This window comes from Astatotilapia calliptera, chromosome 14 (assembly GCF_900246225.1).
Source record: "Astatotilapia calliptera chromosome 14, fAstCal1.2, whole genome shotgun sequence".
NCBI classification, from domain to species: Eukaryota; Metazoa; Chordata; class Actinopteri; order Cichliformes; family Cichlidae; genus Astatotilapia; species Astatotilapia calliptera.
In genome coordinates this window covers 30858411-30880203 of record NC_039315.1, presented here as the reverse complement: position 1 = coordinate 30880203, position 21793 = coordinate 30858411, and the positions used below count along the sequence as shown (strand labels likewise).

General features: G+C 42.2%; 1 protein-coding gene across 1 annotated transcript; it reads left to right on the top strand.

Annotated features, from left to right (window-relative positions):
- The first annotated feature begins 891 nt into the window (after positions 1 to 891).
- On the top strand, positions 892 to 18623 carry LOC113036013 (period circadian protein homolog 2). Its single transcript, XM_026191995.1, has 22 exons — positions 892 to 1064; positions 4883 to 5433; positions 7138 to 7230; positions 7438 to 7592; positions 7723 to 7844; positions 9757 to 9958; positions 10782 to 10833; positions 11451 to 11593; positions 12358 to 12436; positions 12538 to 12644; positions 12736 to 12889; positions 12985 to 13093; positions 13170 to 13449; positions 13590 to 13746; positions 13869 to 14005; positions 14082 to 14288; positions 14384 to 14629; positions 14933 to 15963; positions 16110 to 16329; positions 16426 to 16657; positions 16768 to 16918; positions 17270 to 18623. Exons 2-22 carry the CDS (start codon positions 4991 to 4993, stop codon positions 17423 to 17425), a joined length of 4476 nt encoding a protein of 1491 aa, XP_026047780.1. The 5' UTR covers positions 892 to 1064; positions 4883 to 4990; the 3' UTR covers positions 17426 to 18623.
- Positions 18624 to 21793: the final 3170 nt, after the last annotated feature.

Genomic DNA, 21793 nt, shown 5'->3' with positions numbered 1-21793 from the left:
CTGTGGAGGATCTTGGCTAGAAAAGAGAAAATATTGTGTTGTGGCTATCATGCCAGCTTGTGGGAAAAAATATCCAGCAGGTGCTGTCCAGTCCCTGAAAAACAGTGATGAATAAGCTTGGCACATAGCAGCCCATTAAAAAAATGTAACAAAAGACTGCAAACCTTTTATTTCAAAGCATAATGACGCAATCAAGACGTAAAGGCCGTTTTTAAAATGTAGTTTGCTTTGGTTTGTTTGCATGGCATATGATACACATCTGTACGTTAACTAACAAATGTATGTGGGCATGGTTTATCTGTGGTCTCTGAATGGGAAAAAAAACTCGCCACAACTGAAGGGTAGAAATAGATGTGACGCAAGTAAGAATGTGTCAAGTTTCCCCACCACAGACCTGTCCCTTTGCTTCGATAAACACTTTCACTGCATTATCGATGCTTGCGCATCTGTTGAAAAGGTCACACAGGTGAAACATTTCAAGGCTTCCAACAGCAATCACGCAATAACTCGCACTTGCCTTCCCGAAATGAGTTTCTAACTTTTAGACTGACTGTCATTTTCTGTGACACTTTTTTCTCTCTGTCATCATCAGTTCCTGTTCGTTTCCTCCTTGCATTTTTTCATTTATGTAATTTTAACATTTGATAGGTTGTTGTGGATTCTGCTACTCACGCAGTCGTAACTGCCCCACTCTCACACAACATGAGATTCCACGTGCAGTCAAAGCCTTGTTTATATAAAACGACGGACAGCACTTTAGGCCAATAAGCTTCCGATATCGCATTTCCGTCACGTTCTCCATGGAAACCCCTTGCATCCAGCCAATCGGAAAAAGCACAGGGAGGAGTCTAAATTGAGGTCGCGAGCTGGGCTCGGCGATTCGCTGATAGGCCTGTGCGGGAGAGAACCGGGGAGGATCCATTCACTACTGTGTCAAGCCGTCTGACGCTCTGCTCCCATTGAGGAATACTGAACGGTATAACTGGATAGTTTTTACGTGTCGCTTTTGATTTTACATCTCGTTGGAGACCACCGGAGAGAGGATTTTTCCAACTACTGCTCAGGTTGGTCAGCTTTCATTTGCGCCCTTTCATTTTAGCAAAAAAGATTGACGAGCGAAAAAATAAGTTGCATAACAAAAATGCGGTCTGCGCATGCGTGAACCCCGAGTTGCTCTACTTTTTGTACTTTTAAAACCAAAAAATGCCGGTTATATTTTTTTTGTTCAGTCAGACAGCTAGATAAATGTTAGCTTTTATGAAATATGTCCTCTGCGGGTATCTCGCCGTGGATTCGTGGCTGCTTTTTAACGATTCGGTTACTTTTACATAACTGTGTCAGTGTACCGTGCACTGGATTGCAGGTCAACGTGTGTGTGGATTTTAAATAGCAGGTCAATGGGAGTCAGATGGGGGAAGGGGGGGTCATTTTTAATGTTTTTTCCTTTAATATAAACGTTATCTAATACGAGAGTATCTATGTGAGAAATTTCATATGCACGGAAGTGTAATATTAGACGTATAAAAAGGCTCTTCGTCAGGTTTACTTTTTAGCTGCTCGCACTCGAAACACTTTTACAAAATGGCTTTGAATTGTTGGCACAATTATGGCCCGAGGAAGTGGTTTAATTTCTTTATATAAGATTTTTAAAAGTGTTTGTTAAATGTTTGGATTGACAGACAGGGGAAGAAGAATAATCAGATTAAGATTATTTCTACCTAAAACTACTACTTTTGCCAGATTTAAAAAAAAAAAAAAGTAGAAACCGCGCATGTTATTCAAAAGCATTTATTTGAAGCCTAAAAATGTCACTTGAGCTGTCTTTTATTTTTCACCCCAAACGTGTGGCTTTCATGTTACAAAGCAGTTTCCCACAAGGCCAAAACAGTGATTATACCATGGCAACATGCAGCTACAGGAAAAAAAGTGTGTGACAGTAATCACACACACACACCCCGGTGTCTTCTTTTAACAATTTTTACAACTTGTATGTCAGCAGTCATCATTAATAAGTAATATCTTAAGTTGGTGGCCTACACTGTGATGTAACTCACTCGGTCTGATGCCATTTTTATTGCATATTGAGATGGGCCATAACAGGAGGGGGTTAAGTAAAAATGATAGGTTTTGCCACCGTATGTGCAGCATCTTTCTACATCTATATTGATGTTGTCTTCCACTAATATTTGTTAAGCCATGTTTTAACTTTGTGTGGATTGTCAGATGAGTTAATTTTTCTCAAAAATGTAACAGTATGCCTTTATTGGTCTTCATGTGATTTCAGTTTCGCATGCCAGTAAAAAAGCGCACTTCAGGAGGAGCTACTTACAAGACAAACCATGTGGGTTTTATGAAACAAGGCTACCATAGCTTTGTGCTGCGCTATGGCCAAATCCATGTGACTGGAGCAGGGTTGTATAATGCCTGAGATCTGTGCTAGTGTGCTGGCTGTATAAGCCCTCTAGTTGAGGGCTGAGCTGGAAGCAGAGGGAGTTCAGTTTCATTATGTCATTATTCTGCTCAGTGACGTGTTCGGCAGTGTTGCAGAGAGTTTGGGAAGACTCTCTGGTGGTTGGAGTTGTACTTTTGTGCTTGGATGCTGGTGTTTCTTGTTATGTTGATGGAGGAAGGGGGGGTCACTGGTAAGCCAACGTCTGCACTGCATGGTCTTTCATTGAAGTTGAACACACTTTAAAATACAGGATAGTAGTCAGATTTTCTTCAGCAGTTTCATGTATGGTTTGTTCTGTGTTATGTCCACAGAGGAGCCGGTGTTATGACAGTTTGCACGAGTTTCAGGGATCAGTGCTTAACATATGGTCGTGTTTGTGTGTGATTTACAGTTTAGTAAAGCTTCAGTTTATCCATAGTGGACTGCTCCCACATAAGCACATGTGGGGAATGATTTACATAAACATACTTCAATTACTTAGTTTTTTGTCTGTTAACCTAATGTTTTTTCTCTTTTTGTGCATTTATTATTAGCTCTTCAGGCTCCCTATATGAAATAATCTGAGCAATAAAACTAACTTTAGCTCGTATATTGTAAACAAAATTTACCCGTGTGATTTTATGAGATATGTGCTGACATGTATAGAAAGTAACTAGAGGACACAATTCTAGGAAATGCTGGTCTTATTTCCTTAAAGAGAATGTAAATAATAGTAATAGGAATAAATATTTTGTTGCCATGATTACAAGCTGTGGTCTCTCTTTTGTTTGGGTGACATTATTCTAACCAGTTGTAACTCCTTGCTCTCTGCCGATTGGTCATTTCCAGCAGCCAATAAAACATCTCTTCACAGCGCCTGGCTGCTGCCTCCTTTAAACAAGAGTGGGTCATTTTCTAAGTGGAGTGGGTGGTTTGGAAAGTCTGCTGGGTTGTGTTTTTATATATATTTCTAGTTTTAAAAAAAAAATGAAGAACCTACTCTTAAAACTTTGAGAAGTTATGTAAAAGTGCTTATGTAAAGAGAGAGAAGAATAGACAGGCTGCTGAATGTGCGCGCTTACATAAATAGCTGCAACCTGACACTGGAGAGCAGCAAAACAGTAAAATAGTTTGGATTTGGCCTCAGTACCTGTTGCCGGTATTTCCTGTTCAGCTTTGAAAGACACGAATAGCTCCAACCACTGCTGAGGTAATTGTAGGAGGATAAAAACTGATAAAACTGGATCTTGTATTTGTCTTTTGGAGACCAGCTTTTACTCCCCAAGATCTTCTAAAGGCTCTTATTTAATTGCGGCTTTCCAGAAGCAAGTGAAAAAAGGTCTCTATTTACAGCATGGCTGAACTTCTAACACAGAAGTGGACAATTAGTTTTCTCAAAGGGCCACTGTTTTGGAGGGTCACACCAATAAGCTGAACTTAGTTCTGTTCAGTATTATATAGTATAAAGTGCTATTGGTGGCTAAAATGGGAAGCATTGGGAAGTCCTAATTTCCCATTAAACTCATGAGGGCTGCTCAGGGACAATTAAAGGGCCTAATGTGGTCTAGGGGCCACACAATGACCAGGTCAGTTCTAACACTGACTTGAATGAGAACACAGGCCATATATATTCACTTAAATAATTATGAAATATAATATGTTTTTTTTTTTTTTTTAAAGGTAATTGCTAAAAGGACTGTGCATCCACGGTCACTGTACTGTGTTACATAAGGCTATCTTTGATTTTTAATATGGACAGTTAATGTGTATGTGTGGGAGCTGTATCTTTAACATTAATGATACGGCTGTTTCTCTTAAAGACTGCTTGTCAGGTTTTCCTCCTACTGCTTCATTGTGTAATTTGTGATGCAGCCATCCATACAGGAGACTATTTAAACAATAAAACCCAATTTTCATGCTTTTGTTTTGTTTCTGCTTCTCACATCCAAGTTGGTCCTGATTATGTGCAGGCAGCGGAGGTTTTTGTTTGTACTGTGTCAGCAGACCTGTGTTTCATCTCTGGAGACTCACCTTTTATTTGAAAAACTGAACCAGATTAAGCTGGTCTGGGACTGATGTCTACCTGGAAAGGGCAAACGACTGGCCTATTTACTGTGCAAACCTTTTGAAAGCTGTATGGCAGCTCCTTTGGTGTGACTGTGTTTGTGTAACAGCAAGATCATTCTATCTGTGCTGTGGTGCCCTTTTTATTTATGGTTGACTTTTGAAAATGTGGAGATGTGAGGCCACACAGGTTGATCAGATCAAAGTCATGGCTACTGTACTTTGATAGATGGGTTGATTTAATCCACATTGATTGCTTCTAATATTAGAGTTGTGTTCCTTCTGCTATTGATCTTCTATCATTAGAAGTGTACTGTGCTGTAAAGTGTTGGTATGAGTAATTTCACCTGTTTTTGTTTTGTTTTTTGTCTTGTTTGTTTATTTCAGACTGCATTTCCACTCCTGAGACAACAACCCCATTTATGCTACAGTGCCATCAACTTTGTGGCATTGCCATGTGGAAGGTAACTTAATCTTCCATCACTAACTTGTCCCATGTCTGAGGATAGTGATCCAAAGCAGTACCTGTACTCAACCCTGGACGGGTGTGAACGGAACCGGGAAAGGGCAGGCTTGCACGTGGAGGAAGCGCAGGGCACTCCCTGCAGCTCCATTAGCCAGCTTCACCGCATGGCCAGCTACAGTGAGGGTTGTGGCGGGCAAGATGGGGTCGAACTCGAACCAGAGTTAGGATTGGCCTCCGAGGGGAGCGATAGCAGCCACGAGCACCCGGGGTCCCCGCATGATGACAGGAAGAGACCGCGCCCACCTTTGCACGAGGATGTGGAGATGGGTGGCAGTGGTTCGAGCGGGAGCGGGACAGAATCCCATGGCAACGAGTCACATGGCAATGAGTCCCACGGCAACGAGTCGGTGGGCAGCTCAAACGGCAATGGCAAGGATTCCGCTCTCATGGAGTCCTCGGGGAGCAACAAGAGGTGAGAACTCATCGAAACCACTGAATCGTGGTAAATGAAGTTTTTTGGTTTTTTTTTGTTTTCTTTTTCTTTTTCCCACCACGGTGGGGGAGCGGACCAACTAGGTCACGGAAGTAAGGTTCATTAAAGTCATTGAAGGGTTGTTTGAGTTTTGCTGGGCTGAGTCATTGCTATAGTCCAGTAGACTGCTTAAGCTGGAGGAAAGCAAGTTGGGAATTGGTGTTTATTCCTAATCATGACATATAGGTTCATATCAAAATGTTTTGTTTTGGGGTTTTTTTTTTTGTTTGTTTGGTTGTTGTTGTTGTTGTTGTTGTTGTTGTTGTTTTGTTTTGTTTTTTGGAAGAGAAACTGCAGGAAAAGTGAATATTATTGAGACTCTTTCTAGTTTATTGATATTTCACTATTTCCCATACTCATTAGGGTGTGAAATACTCAGCTCACACTCATATTATTGGACCTGATAATTACATGTCATTAAATTTGATTTCAATTCGGTTCCCACTTATAGTTTTCTGGTGGCCTCATCTTTTTTTGATTAACCATATGGGATTCTGAGATGCAATCCTTTAAATAATAGTCTTGTTTGAAGAAAATGGCACACTTGGTGAAGATTGTTGTTACATATCCAATGCTGATGCTGTCTCCATCTCCATTTACATCCACGAGGGGGGAGAAAATACTGGAAACACATGTCAGCTATACTTGCAACAGTGACGCCTCATCTTGATTAGACTCCACACCTAATACTGTGTTTCCTTCATTCCACTGACTCTGATAGATTGAACTTGGGATTTATAATAGGGCTTGCTTAAAACCCTGGCAGTGGGGAGTTACCTGATTTGAAAATGGCTGGCAGTGAATGAGTTAATGTCCTTCTTAATAAGTTTATTGCTTCAGTGACTAATTTCATGTCATCTAAAATTTAAAAAGGGAAAAGAAGATTGCAAAGGTGAAAGTGCTAATCTCAAGACTTAAGAGACTAAATGGTACATCAGAAACCAGTGGATGACATCACGGTAGCTGCATCCATCTTTTATACTGTCTGTGCATCGACTGTACAGTGTCCACAGAACCACATCCGTTTGTCATACTCTTCATACTCTGTTTCAAAATAGGACGTTATCACGTTTAAGAACAAACTTTGTGAACCTTTGTGTCACGATTTAAATTTGAGGCAAACATCCAAGAGAAATAAAATGCATGTTTGTAAAAAGTCTATGCCAAAAGTCAGTTTATAACTTGTTCAAAAAAAGCTTTTTGTGGGTGGCTTGACCTGGTTGTTTAACTGCCCACAGAATTTTCCATTGCACTTTGCGTTTCTTGAATGCTCCTTTTTTTTCTTTCTTTTTTTCCACTATACATTATCATAGTAGTCTTCTTTTCAAGGTTTAGTATTTGCCTCAGAGGTAACTAAATTAATTAAGGACTTGAAATTTTCTTTTTAAATATAAATTTTCATGTGACTTGAAAAGCGCACGTGAATATAATTGGTTAATTACACTTAACACTTGTTCACTTTCTTTATTTGTCCTTCCAATATTTAAAAAAAAGAGCAGCTCATATGACGGTGCAATTCTAAGAACAGCCTATAGCATCAAATTCCTGAATCACTTAAAATGTTTGCTCTTCATTTTTGTTATGCGTTTTCTGGTTTTCCTGCACACCTTTGTTCATAACATGACATTGTCCTTGTGATTACAGCTCAAACTCTCATAGCCCCTCCCCGCCAAGCAGCTCCAATGCTTTCAGTCTGGTGAGCTCCGAGCAGGACAACCCATCAACCAGTGGCTGCAGGTTAGTACACTTCTGAAAAAAAGCCCAGCCCAAATCTACTGGTATTTAATGCAACAACAATTGGAAATGTGAACAGAAAGGTCTAAAACCCCTTGTCAGTACGTTCCCCTCCTGTTCTGCTTCCTTTGCTGGAAAGCCGAGTGTGACATCAATGGTGAGATCTTGTCATGTTGACACACATGTCTCTGTCTCATTTGGGTCCTGCAGCAGTGAACAGTCAGCCAAAGCTAAGACACAGAAGGAGCTCTTCAAGACGCTCAAGGAGCTGAAGATGCACTTGCCGTCAGAAAAAAGGAGCAAGGGCAAGTCGAGCACTGTCAACACTCTCAAGTATGCACTGCGCTGTATCAAACAGGTGAAAGGTAAGACTTGCCTTGTGTGCATTGTTTTTATCTGTGTGTTCATGTTGTATGACTGATGTTATACTTACTTACATACTGAAAATAAACTTTTATCTCACGTGTTCACTTATCCATATTGTCTTGGTTGCAGCCAATGAGGAGTACTACCAGATGCTGATGATTAACGACAGTCAGCCACCAGGGTTTGATGTAACATCTTACACCATTGAGGAAATCAACAGCATCACCTCGGAATACACCCTTAAAAACACCGTATGTACCACCGCTCTTTACCTCATCTTAAAGGATAAACAGCTAAACCAGTCTTATGCCTGAATGGTGAAAACCAATGTTATGGTAAATGGCCTGCATTTGTATAGCGCTTTTCTAGTCCCTAAGGACCCCAAAGCGCTTCACACTACATTCAGTCATTCACCCATTCACACACACATTCACACACTTGCAATGGCAAGCTACATTGTAGCCACAGCTGCCCTGGGGCGCACTGACAGAGGCGAGGCTGCCGGACACTGGCGGCACCGGGCCCTCTGACCACCACCAGTAGGCAAACATGGGGTTAGTATCTTGCCCAAGGATATTTGGCATGCAGCCAGGAGGCAGCCTGGGATCGAACCACCGACCTTCTGACTAGTGGCTGACCTGCTCTGCCACCTGAGCTACTGTTATTAATGATAACAGTGATAAAAAAGTTATGGAGATGAGCAAACTACCAATATCAGATACATGCTATATAGCTAATTGGCTAGCTATTAGCTGTTACTATAGAAAACAACTGTTAGTTATTTTCTTTCTTTGAGACATTTTATGATTTACTGTTAAGTATCGTCCGTGTTTTTTCAACATTATTCAGAAGTTTGTATCATGAGTCATATTAGCTGGTGAAGTAACTTGGCAAGTTAGCCAACTTTCATTTCTACTTAGATTTGGTAGCAATGAAGTTGGCAAGTGAGATATGGCCAGTCAGCTGGTGTGTGTGTGTGTGCGCGTGCGCATGTGCGTGTGTGGGAATTTGTTTCCCATTCATCCAGAAGTGCCTTTGTGAGGTTAGATAGCAATATTGGATACAACTTCCAATTTCTAGTTCTTCCCATAGATGTTAGATGGGGTTCAGGTCAGGGCTCTGTGCAGTCAAAGTTCTTTCACTAAAGAGAGGTGCAATTTATCGCTCACTTTCGACGCCGCTCCGTCCAGCGGTTGAGTTTGTGCTTGTTGATGTAAAGTTTGCATACAGCTGCTCAGCCATAAAAGGTTGTGCCATGAAGCTCTTGGTACACAGTTTGTGTGCTGATGTTAATACCATATCAGTTTTGGAAGTCTGCAGTTACGGAATCAGCACATTATTGACGACTTTTACTTTTGCACTATGCACCTCAGCACTTACAGTCAATACAGCTCTCTAACTTTATGTGGTCTGCTGCTTTGTGGTTGATATGCTGTGACTCGCCCATTGCAATAATACCACTTACAGCTGATCATGGAAGATCTTAGAGGGAAGACATTTAACAAGCTGACTTGTTACAACAGTGGCATCCTAGTCCAGTAACACTCAGCCAGACTCAAATTTAGGAAGATCTAGTTGCATAACTGCATAACTAGATGCTTGATTATATACACTCGTAGCCATGAGACTGAAAACACCTGAATTTACAGATTAAGAGTTGTGGCCCAACACTTTTATTCGTGTAAAGTGTGTGTCAGTGCATGTATGTATGTTAGTAAATCAGACGCATCCATGGGCTTGCAGGTAGTGAGCCTAAGACTCTAGGCTCACTACCTACAATCTTACAGTTTTATTTGGATACCACCACCACCACCCCCATTTCCCTGCACTGTTAAGGCAACAAAAGCAGGAGAAAGTCTGTCTCAAGAAACCTAATTATAGCATTCAAGAGGGAAGCCAGAAAAGGCAGAGTTTTCTCCACAGGGGTGATGACCATTATAAAAAAGAAAAAGAACAAGCTTTATTGTTTATTTATTCTTGAAGTTGATGTGGAAAAAATAACAGACGTAAGATAAAGAATAAAGTGGGGGATGATAAGGAGCAGCCGATCTGTCATCTGAGTAGTAGTCAGTTTGAAGATGTGTTTTTAAATCTTCTGAGAGGGCTAGAAGTACCTAATTTGGTAATCCTAAATGATTAATATCTTTTTGTTTTTGCCTTTAGGATATATTCGCTGTAGCAGTGTCTCTCATCACGGGGAAGATTGTTTACATCTCTGACCAGGCAGCATCCATCTTGAACTGCAAGCGGGAAGTGTTCGACAACGCCAAGTTTGTGGAGTTCTTGACTCCTCAGGATGTCAGCGTGTTCTACAGCTTCACCACACCATACCGCCTGCCCTCATGGAGCATGTGCACAGGAGCAGGTAAGGATGACGAATGCAGGTTTGAGCTCCACAAAAGCTCACACGTGTATATGTATAAATATAAATTAGATAAATTTTTGCCTCCTTGACATAATTGGTCGTACAGTATGGTAAGGGGCACTGTAGACACGGATGGTAAAATTTCCAAAATAGGGTCACGCAGCAAACCAATATGAAACACATGCACCACCTGCACATGGAAGTATTTCCTCCACATACTCATGTTCATACATGCATAGCACATATTTCATTAGCATTCTCAATCACACATTAATAAATGTATGACGCTAACAAATGTGGCATGTTTGGCAGTCAGGTCTGTGTTAACTGATGATGTGTACACCTTCAGGTTGTATTGCATTTAGGTTCTTCTTATCACAGAGTTGGTGAATTAGTGGGTTGTAATATAATTTTCTGCCCAGTGGTCATATAAATTCTACTAAAACTCATTTCAGAGATTACAAATTTGTGCATTATCTTTCAAAAATTTTCTCCAAAGGGACTTATGTTCTATAGTTGATTGCACTCCCACTTTAACAACTGGAAGCTGGTATCAGTCCAGTGAATTCCAGCATTTCCACTCATAAGCATCTATAATTTTTTTTTTTTGTAAATTGTCTCAAAAATGACTTTTTAAAAAAAAAATAAACTTTTGTAGTATAATTGCATCTCTTGCATTCTTATCTATGACACATGAGAGGCAAACATCTCAGGTCTGCTGAAGAGTATTTTGAATATTGATGACTGACAGATGGCTGAGTGGGAACTACTCATGCAAATTCAATTATTCATCCGACCTTTTTCCCCTCTTCTTTTTATTCAGAGTCATCTCCCACGGAGTGCATGCAGGAGAAATCCTTCTTTTGCCGCATCAGGTGAGTGGCAGCAGTCGGCAGCTGCTTTGAGTCACAGTTTCCTGTCCAAGCAAGCTCTGAGTCAGAGGAGGGATGGTGGGTAGGAGAGGGGAAAAGTGAGAGGGAGGAAGGAAGTCAGCAGCTTTGAGCTTTTGAACTTCATCTCCATCTAGTGGCCAGATGGGGTACCTGCTATTGCTCATTTAAACTTTAAAGTTGCATATTTATATAATATAGGTTGAGCTGGTTTGGACATGTATAGAGGAGGAATATGCCTGAACATGGATAACAGGAGGATCAAAAGAAAGGTTCATGGATGTAGAAAGAGGATTGTTGGTGTGGCAGAAGAGGGTTAGGTTGAGCATTGTAAGTTTGAGTTAATTTTTCTACAAGATGCAGTATTTTCTACCACAAATGTTGTTTTTATGAAAGAAATGATGAGCTTAGGACTAAAACCACAGTTAACTAAATAATTACAGTAATTTCACTACATGATTAGTAGATAAACTGGTAAAAGGATCTCTTAATGCTTTTAGCTCGTTTCTCTTTCTTTTTTTTAAATATTTTATTTTGAAAGGCAAAAAAACCCAATATTCATTATTATGAAAGGGTCTTGACATTGTGTGTTTGCATTCTAGTGGTGGCAAGGACCGTAAAGGAGACCTCCAATACTATCCTTTCCGGATGACTCCGTACCTGATGAAGGTCCAGGACGCTGAGCTGGCTGAGGAGCAGTTCTGCTGCCTCCTGCTGGCTGAGAGGGTGCACTCTGGATATGAAGGTGAGAACTGCACTGTTTTAATAAAGCACTCAAGCGTATCACCCAATAATGAATGCAGTTTTATTTTGTTTACCAGTTACTTCTGACATGTATCAGATGGAAAATAAAGTCATTTGTTTCACACGTTTAGAAGTTGAACCATAGATGGCACAGACTAGTTAAACTTATACTAGTTAGACTATGCAAATCAGAGATGACAGCCTGAAATGTACCAGAGAAAGATGCTTATGGGATTTTTTTATTAGTTATTGTTTTTATCCATGTGTGTACTTGAACAGATGGTGAGCCTTATGATAATCTCTATAAACAAGTTATCATCCACCCAATACTGTCGCCACTATAAAAACTGATCACCTGGAAAACAAGGAAATAGTGTTACATTTTTTCTGCAAGGCCATTTTAATCTGATTAACTATTTTTATTTTTTTTTTAATGTGTCACATTTTTTTAAATAAGGTTTTAATTAAACTAATTAGTTGGACAAGGGTCCAGGTCTGCTTTAATAACAAAAGCAGCCTTCAGAAAGTGCTTAAGATTCAATAATAGATTCATTGTTTCATAGTTGTTTTTGTTTTTTTTAAATCCAATTGATCAGTTTATTACCGATCAATCCCCTTGCTCATGTTTTGAAAGTTCAAAACCAGCTCGTGTGAGTTTAATCCTTTTAATGTGAAACAAGAGATGCTATCATCCTTTTGTTTCAGGGGATTACTGTACAATCATTTTGTTTACTGACATTTTTTCCCTTCCCTTCGCACACCTAGCTCCCAGAATACCTCCTGACAAGCGTATCTTCACTACAACACACACCCCTAACTGTGTGTTCCAGGATGTGGATGAGAGGTGAGTGGACTGAATCCTTCTATGATCCTTACAGTGGTGCCTTGTGTGAAGTCATCCTGCTGGCCTGTTTTCTACTAAAGTAATTACTGTTTTCCCAATAGGGCTGTGCCTTTATTGGGGTACCTCCCTCAGGACCTGATAGGGACCCCCGTGCTGCTCAACCTACACCCGAGTGACCGACCCTTGATGCTGGCAATACATCGCAAAAGTACGAACATTTGCATTCATACCTGGACTGTCTCACTGCGTTCTTATACTCTGAGCTCTTCCGCTCACACTTTACCTTCTGTTACCAACAGTTCTGCAGTACGCTGGTCAGCCGTTCGATCATTCTTCAATACGTTTCTGTGCAAGAAACGGTGAGTACATCACAATCGACACCAGCTGGTCCAGCTTTGTCAATCCCTGGAGCCGCAAGGTGTCCTTCGTCATTGGCAGGCACAAAGTGCGCATGTAAGTATTCCCACTGTGGTGGGGTTTTTTGTTGTTTTTTGGACATCTGTATTTATGAGGACATTAGGTGACAGCTCTATGCCTGCATGTTTCAGGGGTCCTGTGAACGAAGATGTTTTCGCAGCACCGGCTTTCCATGGAGGGAAGATCATAGATTCAGACATCCAGGAAATCAGTGAACAGATTCACCGGCTGCTGCTTCAAGTATGCACGCACACGGTTCACTTTTACACACACAAGAGGCATTTGACAGCTCCTCTAACAGCTACTCTCTCTGCAGCCGGTCCACAATATGGGCTCCAGTGGTTATGGTAGCCATGGCAGCAATGGATCCCATGAGCAGCTGGTGAGCATCAGCTCATCCAGTGAAAGCAATGGGAACATTACAGCAGGGAACACAGCAGAGGACACAGGCAAGACCAAGCCCGCCAGGACTTTCCAGGAGGTCTGTAAAGATGTCCACATGCTCAGGAATCAGGACCCTCAGATCGGTCTGCATTCCCCATCTCCCGCGCCGTCACCTTCTCTCCCCAAACATGAGCAGAAGAAGACCCATGAGAGTGAGTCCAGTTGGCAACTATTAAGTTCAAAATAAAGTGATTATTAATTTAAGTACAGCAGAAACACACGCAGAGTGTCTTTTGGTTCTCCTGTCTGTCTTCTCGTGTGTGTTTCTCATATTATCTCCTCTTCTCTTTAGCATTGGCAGCTCAAAGATATTCAACTGTGCGTCCAAAAGACTCAGTGCCCCCTCTGCAGGCCAGAGACAGTACTGCAGCCAGCATGGAGGGCTTCACCTACAAAGACCAGACTGTGTGCTCCTACCAGCAGATTAGCTGCCTGGATAGTGTCATCAGGTCAGGCATAGATTTGGTCATGAAGTCATCTGCACAGTAATCCCTGTGCAAAGGCAGAGAGATCATGCTCTGTTTGCACAATATCAAAGCTCTCTCATTTAAAACTCCTTCTTGTTTCTTAGGTATCTGGAGAGTTGTAATATACCCATCACAGTGAAAAGAAAATACCAGTTCTCCTCAAACACCACCTCCTCCAACTCAGATGATGACAAGAAAGGCTCAGAGGATGGCATGCAAGTGCCTCAGGATACAAATGCAGGTATGTAGTAATCATGCATCTGTGCACACAAAGTCTAAGGTACTGGCTCAGCACTAACAGAATCTTTCTCATTTAGATCCCTTGATGTTGGATTCTCAGTCAGGCCTGTCAAACATGAAAGCACTAAAGAAGCCTCCATCTGGGGCAGCTGCTGTGGTGGGAGGCCCCCTGGCACCCCTCACTCTGCCCAGTAAGGCGGAGAGTGTGGTGTCCATCACTTCTCAGTGCAGCTATAGCAGCACCATCGTACATGTGGGGGACAAGAAGCCTCAGCCAGAGTCTGGTGAGTTTCTGTGTCCGTAGAAACATAGCAGGACTGTCATTAGCCGTGTTTTAATGAGTTTATTTGACTGATGTTTATGGCACTGCTTTGTACAGAGATAATTGAGGATGTTGCAGAGAGCCCAGCACCCCCTGCGCTGCCTGTCAGTATGGTGTCTCCACCCAGCCAAGGAAAGGAGGCCTACAAGAGGCTGGGCCTGACCAAGCAGGTGCTGGCAGCACATACCCAGAAAGAGGAGCAGGTCTTCCTCAACCGATGCAGAGAGCTCCGTAATTCCAGGAGCTTCCAGAGGGACTGTTCCACATACCTGTACAAGCACAGAGGTCCACCCAGTGTTGAAGGTACTGTAAGCTTCAAATTTAGCTTTTCTGCTTTGTTGGGAGAAGATATAGTTTAGCTAGAAGCTTAACAACTGAGGCAACCAAACACAATAAAAGTTCTACAAAGAGGAAATAAGGCTCACCTTTACATTGACTATCTTTTTTTAATCTTATCTTTTTTAATCTCATGATTTTACCAAATTCCCAGTTCATGTGGGGAGTATATTCCTGGTCTCCAGTTAGTGCGCATCTACATGCATTTTTTTTATTCTCCAGCTCAACAAAAATGACATTCTGACCTCTGCGTCTATATCCTCATTTCAGAATCACCTGGACCACGAGGCACTGCTAAACAAGGCACCGTTAGGCCAGAAACTACTGCCAAGAAGGGTAACCGCAACAGGAAGTCCAAGAAGATACGGATGAAGCATCCCGATTCATCAGACAGCGCTGTGTCAAACCGTAAACCACGCCCCCCTCTCCAGGGCCTCAACCAGACCTCTTGGTCCCCATCAGAAGCATCGCAGTCAGCTTTTAATGTGTCCTACCCCACCATGGTCCCTGCATATCCGCTCTACCCACCAACACCTGCTGCTCCAGCTCAGGCTCCCCGACCGGACCCCTCTCTCTCTACAGGATTTGGAGAAGGGCAGAGCACCCAAGCCCCGCCCACTGCCACTCCGTTTCCTGCACCCATTGTTACACCTGTGGTAGCTCTGGTGCTACCCAATTACATCTTCCCCCAAATAGGACAAATAGGAGCAGCTCCGAGACCACCATTTTTCCCTGAGCAGGCCCAGCCGCAGCCTGCATTCGCTACCCAGCAGCCCTTTCAGCCCCCTCAGCCAGCCTACACGATACAGACGCAACCCCCCTTCACCAGCCAACAGCCATTTCCTGTGCAGACTGCCTTCACCCCCCAGCAGCCTTTCCAGGCTGCTCAGTCCGCATTCGCTACTCAGCAGCCGTTCACCGCCCAGCCGTCTTTCCCAATGCAGGCCCAGTTTGTAGCTCAAGCCCCCTTTCCACCTCAACCTTTCCCCTACAGTCTCTCCAGCGAGCCTCCCAAAACCCCTGCAGCAGAGCCTCGCGAGGGTGCGGCGTCACGATCTTCCACCCCTGCTTCTGGGGCGAGAGAGCCCGCCACATCACCGCCGCTGTTTGAGTCCCGCTGCAGCTCGCCCCTGCAGCTCAATCTGCTGAGCATGGAGGAGGGGCAGCGCTCAGTGGAGCGTCAGGACACTACAGTAGCCTCTGCTGGAGGACAGGGCGGCAGTGCGGCAACAGCGTCTGTAGGAGTGGGAACAACAGGGGATAAGAACGGAGGCGCCTCCAAGCCTGATAGCCAACAGCAGGTAGGAGCCACAGGACATTTACAAATACTAACACAAAGTTACTAACTTGTACAAGTGCCAGCACTTAAACACAAACTGTGTCACAGCGTGCCAGTGGAGAGTGAGTGTGGAATTATCTCTGATGTGTGCACCACCTTGTGTCTTAGGTGGAGTCTCCAGGAGACGGGGCTCACAGTGACGGGAACTCATCATCCTGCGACCTGCTGGACATCTTGCTGCAGGAACAGGAAGACTCTCACTCTGGTACCGGATCAGCCACGTCTGGATCCATGGGCTCAGGGTCAGGCTCTGGACTGGGCTCGGGATTAGGCTCAGGCTGCATTGGCTGTGGTACCTCAGCTAGCGGCGGTTCTGGAAGCAGAACAGGTCAGTAGTTGAACATTGAGGTCTGACAAGAGTTTCCACAAAATTTAAGAGTTTTTTGGGGGGTTTTTTGTGACTCTGTCTTTGTCTCCCCCACAGGGAGCAGCAACACCAGCAAATACTTTGGCAGTGTCGACTCTATTGAGCACGACCCCAAGTCTAAAAACAAGATGAGGGGAGAGGGCGGGTCTGAAGGCGGCAAGCCGCAGGACAAAGTCTCATCTCGAGGGGAGGGAGAGCATTTCATCAAGTATGTCCTACAGGAGCCCCTCTGGCTGCTGATGGCCAACGTTGATGACAAGGTCATGATGACATATCAAATGCCATCCAGGTGAGTCACTAAGTGGAATTAAATATAAGCTTCACCACCTGTATGAAGTATTAACCTTTTAACTCCATTAAATATCGTTCACACAAATGTATTTGTTTTCTGACCATCAGAGATATTCAAAGGGTTTTGAGGGAAGACAAGGAGAGGCTGAGGCAGATGCAGAAGAGCCAGCCTCACTTCACATCAGACCAGCGACGAGAGCTAGTGGAGGAACACCCCTGGATGAGGAGGGGAGGCCTGCCTGCTGCCATCAACGTTAAGGTGGGGGACAGACACAGTTTTAAGCATAGTTTTAAAAAAAAACACACACACAGCACTCCCATTGCAAATAATTTGAAAAAGTATACCATGGAAAATAACGTGACTTGTGTTCTGCAAAAAACACAATAGTTGTACACTACTTTCTGCAAATGAACTTTATAGGGAAGATGGCAGTTTTCATGCAAGTTAGTGCTGCTCAAAGTCATTACAGATAACTGACAAGCCAATAATGAGACAAAACAAATGTAATGAAGCAAAACAATTAAAAATATAACTGTAAAATGGATTCAAATGAGCTAAATGTATATCTATAAATGTTGTACGGTAACGATGGCATGTGTTTGTGTTCAGGAGTGTGTGTACTGCGAGGATGCGGCAGCGGCACCCATCGAAGAGGATCTGCCTGACATGGACATGAGCGAGCTGGGCGAGGAGCTGAGCAGAGACAGTCAGAACACCCAGAGCCAGTCTGGGGAGCCTCAGCCTCAAATGGAATCAGGCTCCTAAACAGCCAGCAGAGGGCATGTGCATAAATAGACACTATGGATGTGACAAACAGCTGTGTGCCTGACCATCCTGAAGAACACATACATGCACACTACAAGCAGAACTCTGTGTTGTGAGTGTGATGGTTAGGAGGGTGTACACTGCTTGTGTGTGGGTGTAGGACTGCTACTGTGGTCCAGTTCCTAATGCACCCCAACAGGGGGCAGTAGTGCTGTCACAGCAAGTCACTTTTTCCATCTCTCACACACACATTCTTTGAAAAGACCTGTCTCTATTTTTTTATTTATTTCTCTTTTAAAGGCAGAGCACATTATAAATCTAAAGCTAATGACTGAGAGCTACTACTTTTAAATATGTAAGATTTTGAAATGTTTTTTTTTATTATTCTAAGTGTCAAGCTGTCAGAAGCAGCCAGGCTTTGCTGTTAGAAGTTTCTCCTGCCCAATTTTGTTTGTTCTTTCCTGACTCCCCACATGATCCCATTTAATAACAAAAACGGAAAAACGACAAAAAAACCCCAAAAAACTTCACAGCCCGGGATCCACGTCATTTTCTTGTTAGGAATAGCTGAATAGTAGAATAATGGGGATTCTCATTGGATGATGAAGGTCAGTGGGTGGGGATTGGCACTTTTTGTATTTTGAATGAGTTTTTATGTCACTGCTCGTCCTGGACCTGAGTACTCAAAGTACGCAGGCGCAGCAGTGTTAGCACCAGACAACAGCCAGCAGAGTGACATGCGGAGGCTGGCCGGAACTTTCCTCAACTCTGACAATCTTATGCCTAATGATAAAAGTTATCCGTTTATGGGTGTTATTTATTATCTAGCAAAGGATCTGGCCAGAATATTTTTAAGCCGAATCTGTTCATCTGAAAGACTAATGTATTGCATTTCTAAAAGCTTGGAAACGCTACAGGAATTTTAAAGTCGCTTAAGCAGCAGAGCTAGCCTCTCCTTTTTTCACAGCACAGTCTGTAAGTGTTGCAGGCCTCTGCAGACCTTACAGAGCAGCTCAGGTGCTATAACAAAAAGTGGGCATCATCAAAGATCAAGAAGCTGCCAAAGTATTTTTGTAAAACGAAGCAAATGACAGAGGAGCGATGCACTAAGAGCGAGGACTTGTAGAAACTTCAAACTCCAACTCTCTTTTTTGTTTCTTTTTAAAGAGAAACTTGCAGCCGTACATTTTCTAGAAAGATGAGTAATATCTTTTCTGTCAGTGTGGTGCAGCTCCACTACATAATTTCACTTTTAGAACAAATAACTACATTTTTAGGGATTTTTTTTTTGTTTTTAATGCAGTCCTTTTTCCTTCTTTTCTGGATCTATTTTTGCATCAAAAATTAGAACCCAATGCCTAATTTTTCTTTTTCTTTTTTTTTAATCTTTTTTTTTTCTTTTTCTTTTTCTTTTTTAAAAATAATGCATGTCGAAAGGACTAAATCATGAGTATCTGCAGGTGCAGCAATACAGATCCTGGAGTACTGTGAAGCCTATTGGCCAGAGCAAATGCGCAGCGCTGACGTCATTGCTCAGCATTGGCACTGACGTCTGCATGAAGGTGGGAAAGCAGTATTACATGTGTAGCAAATAAGAGGGATGATATTTCCCTGCTATTTTTTTTCCTCTTTTTTTTTTTTTTTTTTTTTTGGGTGAAAGTGGGGTTTTTTACACTTTGGCCTGAGAAACATCAGCTCCTGAAGTATGAAGTAAATGGGTCCACCCTGCCTCTGCTTAATTGACACAAACCGTACAAGAAGTAGAGACCACTCTGGTGCTAAGGCAGAGAAACTGTTGGGCAGGGCTTGCAAGTGTACCTGGACCAAGAGCATCTCACCAACTTAGTTTTTTTTTTTTTTTCATGGTTTTTTGGTTTCTCATTAACTTGGCAGTCCTTTTTTTTTTTTTTTTTTTTTTAAATATTCTGTTTTTCTATTTCTCTTATTTGTGTGTCTTTATTTTGTTTGTTTGTCATTGGGGACGAACCCTACCTCTTATAAATCCCGGGTTCATGTTACTGTAAGCAGAACGTATGTGGAATGTGTATGCACCTGTGGGCAAAGAGCAATGGACAGAGTGGTGAGATACTTTGAGTGATTCCAGTGACTGAGGGCTCGTACGGAGACTCTTTGCCTCGGACTGGCAAAGGTTTATGGACTCCTCCTGAGGAGAGTACGGCGCCTCTCACCACCTTTAGTAACTGCATCTTTCTCTGTCATTAATCTCTTTTTCTGTGCAAAGTATCTCCATGGAGCCTGCAACGCTCACCTGTGTATAAAAGACCGGATATGTCTCAAGTCATGTTTAAAACTGACTTTGTTTCATAAGTCTCCATAAAGAGAGAGACTGATTTTAAACACTGCACTGGTGATCTGTTGGAGGTTCCTTGACCTGTAAATGCATACACACAGTATCGGCACGTGATGTCGTGTATGGTTATATAAGCCTGTCTCATTACCACTGTGAGTCTGTGGTATAAGAATCTGGCACATTTCTGTGCTTTTTTTAAGTTTTGAGGTGAGATGTCTTGTTTGACAATGTTGAACAGCCCCATTTCCAAAAATGTTGGGATGTGGCATAAAATTTTAAATGAAAACTTAAAGCATGGACCTGCAAATCCTAGAGACAAATTCAAAATGCTGCATTTTCTTTTCTGAAATGTGTCCGTTTTAACATTAAATATGTTGTCTTTATACATATGTATAAGAGAGAGTTTAAATGTGTAGCTTTTGCTTTTATTTTGTTTTATGCAGTGTTCGAACATTTTTGGAAAGTGAGATTGTGTAATAAAGCTGCAAAAATAGAACCACTCTGATTTCTGTGTTGTTTTATTATACATGAAGCTAAACACTAAAGAGGGCGTATGGAGTCCAGTTAAATGGCTTTTCGTGTTTGGCATTCACACAAATCACATTTAAATTCTAGAAAAAAATATTGCTTGACTCCTTTTTAATGTTTCTGCTAACACTTGAAACGAACGTGCATCAAAATTCAGTCATTCAACATTTTGCAAAATGTTGAATGACTCAAAATCTTTTTCTTTTTTTTTTTTTTTTAAGTAGAGGGAAGTTAAAACTTTTATCTTTGCGTTGTGTTGCCACGCTGACAGCTGAAACAGGCTCCAATGCTCCAGAGGTTGGATAAATGTGTGTGTGTGTATGTGTGTGTATGTGTATGTGTATATATATATATATATATATATATATATATATATATATATATGCGCACTGTTTTCATCATGACACACTACGATTATTCAAAAATATCTTGAGCCTGTAAAAGTTCATTAATTTGAAGGGGACCTATGTTTCCTTATTTCCTGTCATAAACATGCTGTTACGGTGGTGGATGCTCATATTAAGCATGTCCAAAATGTTCAGTAATGAGGTCAGTGTATGTACGAGTAATGGCTGTAAATCAAAAGCTGAGACTTAAGAGTTTAGACTGCTCTTAACACAAAGGTTCTTTTTTCCTACTCCTGGCTCTGTATGATGTCAGGGAGAGTGGATACCCTAATACGTTCATCTCAGCTTCAGAGCTCCAACCACTTGCTGTTCAAACCTTTAACTTGCAAAGGGCAGCCAAGGAAACTGGCTTAAATGGAGAGAAGCTGAAATGCATCATTTCAGACAAGCAGGTGAATTTGGAGGGAAGGGAGGGGGTCTGTAACAATCCTCTATTGGAGCTGGAAATCTGAATAATTAGGTTTGATCGTAGCAGCATAAGGGCTGCAACGACATTTTGACATTTATTTTAAAAAGCAAATGCATAATGTGATAAATTTGTGTCTTACATGGGACACAGAGGCATCCCCCCCCCCGCCGGCTCATAAGAGGCGATTGTTCTCTCGAACAGTCAAAAACAGTTGAGAGTCCTGAGGGTGTTTTTCAGGGTCCCCTGGGGATCTGTTTCAGCACCATATGCTCTCTTCTGCTGTTGAACCTCTCTCACACCAACTGTTGCACTGCACTGACCTTTAACCTCAGAATTCACAAGCGTAGTCGCAAACCCACAGCTGATGTATTTGGTCAGATAAGTCTTCCTCATGACTGATCGCCTTCCCTCCCCTCAATGTTGTCGGCCTGTCAGCATAAAATCCGACCACACATTCACGATGTGTAATATCTGAATGGTACATGGACTGGTTCTTTTTTTTCCTACTGTAATTCAGCACTCAAAGGTGCTTTATGCAACTTTCCTCTTACACCCACTCACACCTGTTCATGCAAGAACTTTTTCTTTCTTTTTTTCCCTGTACAAGTGCTTCCAATATTCACACACATTCATACTCTGATGGATGCATTGGAGAGAAACCTAGGGTTAGTATCTTGCCCAAGGACAAAGTCTTAAGACTCAGCTTTTGATTC

What these genes read in the sequence shown, in the direction of transcription:
- LOC113036013 (XM_026191995.1), top strand. Translation starts at nt 4,991, where the DNA reads ATGTCTGAGGATAGTGATCCAAAGCAGTACCTGTACTCAACCCTGGAC. An exon ending in TTCCAGGATGTGGATGAGAG is followed by an intron (nt 12,437 to 12,537) that starts GTGAGTGGACTG and finishes TTTTCCCAATAG; the next exon opens with GGCTGTGCCTTTATTGGGGT. An exon ending in GCTGGCAATACATCGCAAAA is followed by an intron (nt 12,645 to 12,735) that starts GTACGAACATTT and finishes TGTTACCAACAG; the next exon opens with TTCTGCAGTACGCTGGTCAG.